This window comes from Cheilinus undulatus, linkage group 8 (assembly GCF_018320785.1).
Source record: "Cheilinus undulatus linkage group 8, ASM1832078v1, whole genome shotgun sequence".
Classification (NCBI taxonomy): domain Eukaryota; kingdom Metazoa; phylum Chordata; class Actinopteri; order Labriformes; family Labridae; genus Cheilinus; species Cheilinus undulatus.
The window spans coordinates 22,841,999-22,850,621 of record NC_054872.1 but is presented as its reverse complement, the minus strand read 5'-3'; the positions used below and the strand labels follow the sequence as shown (position 1 = coordinate 22,850,621).

General features: G+C 37.6%; 1 protein-coding gene across 1 annotated transcript; it reads left to right on the top strand.

The window, feature by feature from the left end:
• Window positions 1-90: 90 nt before the first annotated feature.
• On the top strand, window positions 91-8,095 carry dscc1 (DNA replication and sister chromatid cohesion 1). Its single transcript, XM_041793969.1, has 9 exons — window positions 91-430; window positions 2,369-2,537; window positions 2,614-2,748; window positions 5,830-5,920; window positions 6,064-6,202; window positions 6,394-6,446; window positions 6,576-6,730; window positions 7,484-7,632; window positions 7,758-8,095. Exons 1-9 carry the CDS (start codon window positions 261-263, stop codon window positions 7,867-7,869), a joined length of 1,173 nt encoding a protein of 390 aa, XP_041649903.1. The 5' UTR covers window positions 91-260; the 3' UTR covers window positions 7,870-8,095.
• The last annotated feature ends 528 nt before the right edge of the window (window positions 8,096-8,623 follow it).

The window sequence follows — 8,623 nt, the reverse complement described above, 5'->3', positions numbered from 1 at the left end:
TTGAGTTTGAGATCCGTCAAAGAGTAGTTTCTGCCCGGTCCTATTTTGACGTCGCACCTTGACGTAGTCATCACACTTCCTTCCCTCAACAAAAGAACGCGGGGAAATTTGACAATCACCGAATATTGACGTGAATGCACATCGTTTTTACTTTGTTTATACCCTTTAGATAAGAACTTTCTGTGGTATTTTTGTCTGTATACTTAAAAAGGAGTCTTTTGATCTAAACATTACCAAACTGACCCGCCGTGAGATCCAGGATGAGAACTTTAGAGGAGGTTCAGTCGACTCTGCAGATCGCTAAGCTGAAGGAGGAGGATCTACAGAAAACGATCCACTGTCTGTCTTTTGGTGAAAACGTCTCATCTGCAGACTACTGTCTGATGGAGCTGGACGATAACCTCTGCAAACTTATAGAGGCTGGTCAAAGGTAACTTTGTTATTTTAAATCTCTTAATGCGTGACCTGATCAATATGGTTGATCATTCAGACTACCAATCGAAGAATTAAAATGTCTAAAATTATAGTTTTATTTAATACTTTCAAGTACGACAAAAAGTGCTTACATTTTTAAAGTGGATGTTTATCGGGCTAACTAAACTTAAAAGTAAAAAAATCCAGAAGGAGATTAATAACAGTCGTTTGGTCATTTTACTTAAATAACCCCAAAATCAATGAACTTTTAAGAAGTTCTCAGATGGTTGGTGTATTTTACAGCCAACAAATTTTTAATTTGAAATGAGAGGTCCAAAACTGAGGTACAAGCTGTTTACCAGTTACCATTTAAAAATGGGAAAATACACGGAAAATACCTTAGGCTCTTAGAGGCAGTTAATCTCATCTTTTTTGTTTTGAGAAACAGTTTTGTTTTCATCTTATCGTTTTTACATTCTGACTGAAAGAGGAATATCCACTTAACTTCACCTTCAAAATTCAGTTTTTTTCAGAGCATTTGCAGCAGGTCACACATACAGGAAAAAGTATGTTACATCTCCAGTTTTACATTATTTGCTCTTCCTGTTTTGATCAGAACATAGAAACAATAGTATGATAAACAAATGTTTCTCGTTTTTTAAAATTATTTTAGGAAAAAGAAAACAGGAACAGAAAACAAAAAACAGGAAAACAAAAGATTATTCATTTTTGTGTTTTCAGTTTTGATTCCCAATTTAATAGAAGAATCTGGTTAGAACTATGAAAATTTCCTCTCATTCAAGAGAATCAGCACTTCTTAGAGTTTTTAATGACCTTTTGCTTAGCAGGGATGAAGGAAAATGTTCTGTGTTGGTTTTATTGGATCTCAGTGCAGGCTTTGACACTGTGGATCATGGTATTTTAGTTCATAGGCTAAAGCAGTGGGAGGGTATTTCTGGCTCAGCCATTGACTGGTTCTCCTCCTGCCTGTCAGACAGAACTTTCTCAGTCACTGTTAACAACCACAGCTCTTCTGATCCTCCCTGGTTTGTGGAGTTCCCAAGGTTTGGTCCTTGGCCCAATATTATATTTTCTTTGTACCTGCTCCCACTCAGCCACATAATCAACAGCTTTAAAGACCTTATCCTATCACTGTTATGGGGATGACATCCAGCTACATCTGACCTCAGATGTACTATAATGTTGAAAGTACAAATCTAAAACCTAAGTCGCACCTCCTCTTTTTTCTTGTATTACAAAAATGTATTCAGACTTGGGTTGTGTGATGGTTACATTTTTTATAGCAGTTTATTCATGTAGTTAATTCAGATAAATCTCACATTTTTGAAATTTCACTGTTTTGCTTTTATAACATTTTCTGTTACATTTTGAATTTTTCTCTTCTGTCTTAACCTACGGATAACTGACTTCCTATTTGCATACAGACCTGCTTTATTTTGGGGAAAAAAAGGTACTTAGGGTAGATCAAGATTATGACATTAACCTTACCATTGATAAATAACTTGTAATGGATGGAAAAGGAAAGAAAGGGAATTGTAAAAAGGTACATTTTTGATAACACAAGGTGCTGTCAGATGACTTTTGAATGGTCCACTGAGCTGTCTGTGGGTGTTTTTAAGTGAAATGACATTAAGGAGCAGTGGTGGACTTATTTCACATCAATGTGGCTGCAGGGAGACATTGCAGCAGCTTAGCCAAGGTGTGCTGGAAGGGACAATCAAGCATGTGATCAGTCGTGATTGGAACAAAATTAATGCACTAATTATGGACCTAACCCTAATTAATCAGGATTAATGCTGACAGTCCTAGATCAGACCACTATCCAAACAGATTTGCAGTATAATAGCACAAGATGTGTTGTCAGGATACATTTCAATATTTTAAAAATGATCGTCTCAAACTGTTTATTACACAGTTTTTTTCCTTTGTACAGTCTCGTGATCCGAGGGGATAAGGATGAGCGTGCAGTTCTCTGTAGTGGTGACAAGACCTATGATCTAAAAATCGCTGACACATCCAATCTGCTGCTTTTTGTACCCGGATGCAAAACTCCAGACCAGCTGACCAACAGTCAGGAGAGCTCGCATGTGGAGCATGCTCAGGTAGGAAATGACACACAAACAGATAAAAGCTGTCGAGGTTCAAAAACACTCAAGAGTATCCTACCTCTGATTTCAGATCTGGGGATTTTGTAACAGCTATTGGGAACTGCGAAAACAACGACCTAAACTGAAGAAACTGAAGAAGCTTTTAATGGAGAATCCTTATGAAGGCCCTGCTTTAGTGGGACAGGAGGAGAATACAGAGAACACGGTAGATACATATTTTATTGTCATGGCTGGGTTTCCTCCACCCAATGAACAGAATGTCAGTCAGATAAGAGGCAGTATCTCATTAATATGCACGAAATTACTTAGTTAAAAAGGAAAAAAGTACTAGATCATAGCAACAAATTTAGAACAACCTGCATTTAATTGACTTTGTGTTTATAGATCAGATATCTTTTAGTGGAACACCTAGTATAGGACAAGAGCAGAAACATTACCATATCTTTTTCTGTCAGTAGCTGGAATATTGAAGGTTTGCCCTCCTCAGTCTTTGGTTTAAAATCTATAAACCCAGACTTTGTAAATAGTATTAAGAATATTGATATAAATATTTTAAATGAAACAGAGATTAACTGTCCAACAAACTATATAGAACTTATTATACCATCTGTAAAACATGATTTTACCAAGAATGGCAGACATTCTGGTGGCTTACTTCTGTGGTACAGAGGGAAGACAAAAATCAAATCTCAAAAGCAAAGAAAGGTAAATCATATATTTGGATTCAAATTAATTCAAGCATCCTGGAAAATGACTGAGATGTTTATCTGTGTGCAATATAACTTCCACCTTACTTCCCAGAAGAATATCTTAAAGAACTCTAAAATAAATATATATATATATATATAGAGAGAGAGAGAGAGAGAGAGAGAGAGAGAGAGAGAGAGAGAGAGAGAGAGAGAGAGAGAGAGATATTTGGATAACTAAACAAAGACAAAGCTATGATAGTGTGGTCAACAAAACTGGCAAACAGATACTTCAGCTGTGTAAAGACACGAGTCTGTACATTGTTAATGGTAGAATCAGGGGCGATTCTCTGGGCAGATTCACATACTGCTCTGTGCTAGGTAGCAGTGTTGTAGATTATGCCATCACTGATATTAAACCAGAATATATCAGTGCATTTATAGTGTTGCCCCAACTGCCCCTATCAGACCATAGTTAAATAACCTTGTTTCTTAAAAAGTCCTTAACACCATTTCTGAGACCAAACTTGAAGAACAGATTATTTCCTCTACCATTAAGATATAAATGGTCAGAGGAGAGCACCACTGCCTATACCACAAACAAATGACCAAATCCAAAACATGTTGGAGACTTTCTAAATACCCAGTATGAATTGAATGAGAAAAACATAAATCTGGCCGCACAACACCTTCAGAACATATTTATTAAATTGACAAAAGAATCTAAACTAAAAATAGTACAAACATGTAAACATAAAGTAAAACAAAAGTTCAGTAATGTTATTACTCCTATTCTTATGTATGGGCGTGAATTGTGGGGCCCTGTCCTAAGGCCGGCCACACACTACAGGATTTTAAGCCTGATTTTAGGCAAGGTTTAACTCCCTCAACAATTGTGGGGGTGTATACCGACTGGAGCCTTGTCACAGACTGTTATTTGTCTGAGTAGTCTGCATTTGTGTGGTGTCAACACGATTAATTTACTGCTCCAAATTGCGTCGTAGCCTCCCAGACCCTGAATCATAAATATCAAACATGTTTGATATTTACGATTCTAGGTCGTAGTGCCGCTCACGGAGTACCCACAACAACCAATGAGAGTGAGCACACCAGTAGCGTCACCAGACGGATCATACGTACTTTCACAGCTCACAACCAAGAACACAACTGTACCTTAATTCCAGCCAGGATTTCATCCTGAGTCTTTCCCTTGTTTTTTGATTTTTGCTACACCTGTAACACATGCCAGGACAGCCTGTTGTGGAGAGACAGCAAGACGGTTTTGACAGACATCCGTTTTTTTTTTTTTTTTGTTTCCTGAAGTCACATGATCAAGCGAGGCCGTAGGCAGGTCAGTAGGTGTGTGATCTCCAGTGATCTGACAGTCTGGCTGAGTCGTCTAGTGTGTGCGTTCAGAGGATTAAAGATAAAAAATCTTTGGAAATTGTCCTGAAGTCTGTGGATTCCCATGGTTCTAAAATAATTTCAGATTAAAAAATAATCTAGTGTGTGGCCAGCCTAAAACAGTGGCAAACATCCTGGGACTTACCTCCAACAGAAAAATTTCATCTCCAGTTCTGTGAAGAGACCCTAAAGGTCCACAGAAACTGTCCAAACCTGGCATGTAGAGCAGAACTGGGGGAATTCCCTCTTTCTCTACACATGATCAAAAGAGCCATTAAGTTCCAGGTTCACCCAGCACAAGCTGATCCTGAATCATACCATCACCTGGCCTTTCTGAGCAACAGCCTCTAACCCCCTTAAAAATATTAAATAAATTATCAGCTAAAGAATAAAGAGCTACATAATCTCTCTAAAACACAAATTAAAATTATTGACAAAGAAAACAAATCTAAATACATTATATATTGGCAAAATGAAATAAAATCCTACAATGAATTAGAATGTTATTGTCTACTGAGAATAGAGTATTCTTTAGCTGAATATCTTAGGTGTGTGAGAAACCCCATACAAAGGAAAATTTCAACAATGTACAGACTCAGCGACCATAAATTATAAATTGAAACAGGTCGTCATAAAAACTGGAAACTTAGAGACCAAAGAATTTGTAAACATTGTGAATGAGGAAAAACTGAAGATGAAATATACTTTCTCCTCATCTGCCCACAGTATGAAACTGTAAGAAAGAATTGTTTGAGCCAGGTTACAGCAGCAGGATCACATGAAGAACTAATGACACCATGTCTAGCAGAAGAATGTCAACATATACACCTAGCTGCATGTTTTGTTTCTGAATGTCATCAGATTAGAGATATTATTAGGTTTTATAATTGTATTTTTAGTATTTTATTATTATCAGTATTATTATTGTGATTGTCATTATTAGTATTTTTTGATGTACTCTGCTTTGGCAACAAAGGTGTCAATCATTTATGCCATTAAAGCATTTTTTTAACTTTGAACTTTTAACATACTCTACATTAGTCCTTGATAATAGAAATGTGTAAAGGACAGGTGTTACCAAATGATTAATGTGTTGGGTGATACATCAGCAGAAATAATGAGCTGACTCAGGTTGACATATCAAGTTTAGAATATTTCATTCTTCATCTCCTTTGAATGTAACATGTATCTACCAGTACACCATGCAGGATCTGTTGGAGAGGATCCAGGCCAGTGAGGAAGAGATAAAGACCAACTTAGAGACCATCAATGCCTGCAGGATAGATGGTAAACAAACAGTTTTAAAATTATAACAGATGTAAATGAAAAACTACTGTTAATGAAGTGTTCCTTGAGGTTCAATGCGCAAAGATATTCACTCACAGAAAACAGACACATTTAGAGAGATGAGAACATTTTCTTTCTTCCAGGTTACTGGCGTGTGCTGGACTTTGACTATGAGATGAAGCTGCTCGGTCACGTGACTCAGCTGGTGGATTCTGAGTCTTGGTCCTTCAGCAAGGTTCCCCTTGAAACCAGTCTGGAAGAGTTAGGTCCTCTGGAGCCCAAGTAAGTTAACATGTGATCTTTGTAGTCACTTGACAGTCAAAGGAAAATATGAGTGTTTGAAGTAGGGGCTTAGAAAACAACCAAAAGCTTTAATGTGTAACTAATGAGTTTCATAATGAGCCTGTGTTTAGGGCTCGGTGGCTCTTCCAGTCGATGCTGAGCTCTAATGAATTTTCTTCTATCTTTCACAGAGAGATGATCGAGCACTGTTTGAACTGCTATGGGAAGCGCTACACTGAAAACGGTAAAGTTCAACAAGTTGTCATAACTTGGCCCATAACCCTAAGTTATCAAAGGTGAATCAGTGCTTGAATCATGCACAATATGCACATTTACCACACTTACAATGGTGTTTCCCCTTTCCCTTATATAGACAAAGTCTTTTATGCACTGCATGAGGATAAAGTATGTCGGGCTACAGCACTGTTGTTGCTGCAGAACGCTGTCAAATTCAACCTAAGGGAGTTTCAGGAGGTCTGGCAGCAGAGCGTCCCAGATGGCATGAGCACTAGACTGGACCAGCTGAAGGTGAGAGTGTCTCTTTTATTCTGCACACAGAGAAGAGGGGAGTGAGAGTTCTTTTCATCATTGTATTTTATCTATGTTTATGGTTCAAAAATGTCTTTAATGTTTTTCTGACCGTGATCATTTTTTTCACCTTTTGTAGTTTTTTTTTCTTTTAAAATAAGCAATTCAGGTACCAGTACTATTTTAAAAATGATCTATTAAGCACTGGTATTGGGAAAAAAACAAATGATACCCAACACTAGATGGAGGTGTGTTACTTGGGTGCTACTTGCTACTCACTCAGCGCTCCATGATTATTCATGTGGACATGCACAATAAGACCAGAACCAGCTCCGATTGCTTGTTAGCCTTTATGCACTCAGTGTGTTTTTGAGTCTAGATTTGATTTTAGCTCAGTCAAATAAAATTATTACTTTTTTAGACCCACCTGGTGCACCTTGCTCGGGAATGTTCTCCTTTTTGTTGTTTTTCAGTCTAAAACTAGTAATCATCACACATTAATCTATACTGTTTGTGGATTGCTGTCATGTACAGCACCTTTCAATGTGCCTTATAAATAAATTTGATTAATAGACTGAGTCAATGCGTGGCAAAGACAAAGTAAGTTTATTTATGTGGCACGTTTCCTACACAAGGTATTTCAGTGTTTCACTCCAGAGATCTGAAGTATCACAGCAGACTCTCAAAGAAGCAGCTTGCTACTGATGTTTTTTCTGTCATTGTCATTGTTCTTTTGCTTTGTGAATTTCCCAGAGTGTTGCTTTAGTAGACCGTACGTCCCATCCAGAGACCATCTGCCTGCTACGAGTGGAGGATCTCCCAGAGGACACACTGGAACGCTTCAACCACCTCTTCACACTCCGAGAGAAATGGACAGAGGAGGACATCACCCCATACATACAGTTGGTTTCATCCATTCATCATACATTTGAAATAAAGGAGTATGATTCCTCTGATTGACAGCCATTTTCGAAGCTCTCTGATAGATTATAATTTGAAATGCATCCCTGCTCTTCTCTACACTCAGAGACCTGTGCGGTGAGAAACAAACCACTGGAGCCCTCCTGACCAAATACGCCCGATCTTCAATGCAAAACGGGATCAAGGTCTTCAACTCCAGGAGGCCTGTGGCTACATGAACACACCTACTGTCAGGTCATGTGAAGATGAACGAGGTTAGGTCACTTTCAATAGTAACTGTATTGTTGCAGTTTTATTCACCAGCTTGTAAAATTACATGAAATTACTGATTTGAATTCAGATATATAAAAAAGCTTTATATAAACCATGCTTAAATTTTCGCTAATTCTGCTTTGTATATGTTAAAGAATGCTTCATTTGAGTAATAAAGTAATTTTAATATTATCAGATTGGTTGTTATCAGTTTCTTACATACTTTGGGAGGAAATACATATCTCAAACAAAAATCAAATGTCTACATCCCAAAATAAGGGTAAATGCAATACTATTCAAACCTACAATATGATTTCCCTTAAAACATTGTAGGTATGATGTGTGTGGATTGCTACTGAGTCGACTCACAGGAATGCAGAATTGAACCAGTCAAAATGAAAGCAGTTCACTTGTGAATGAACACAGCTGGTGATCTAATCCGAAACCTCTGTCCAACCATTTCCAGTAGACTAACAGGAGAAACAGTTCTTAATCAGTGTGAAATCCTACTAGCTTGGATTTGATCTGATGCTTGCATGAGGCTCTTTTTGTTTCTACATCAACATGTAAACTTACTAGAAAACTCTTTGATAATATCTACTGTTCTGCTAAAAGTTAACACAGGTGGACATCAGTGGGAAATCAACAATGCATGCAGAACAAAAAAGATAATCCAGAGAGGTAAAAGTAGCCTCTAGAGACTTGGATTTGAACTGATGC

Coding starts and splice junctions, on each gene's coding strand:
- dscc1 (XM_041793969.1), top strand. CDS start 261: ATGAGAACTTTAGAGGAGGTTCAGTCGACTCTGCAGATCGCTAAGCTG. Junction 431..2,368: donor CTTATAGAGGCTGGTCAAAG/GTAACTTTGTTA, acceptor TCCTTTGTACAG/TCTCGTGATCCGAGGGGATA. Junction 2,749..5,829: donor AGGAGAATACAGAGAACACG/GTAGATACATAT, acceptor TGTATCTACCAG/TACACCATGCAGGATCTGTT.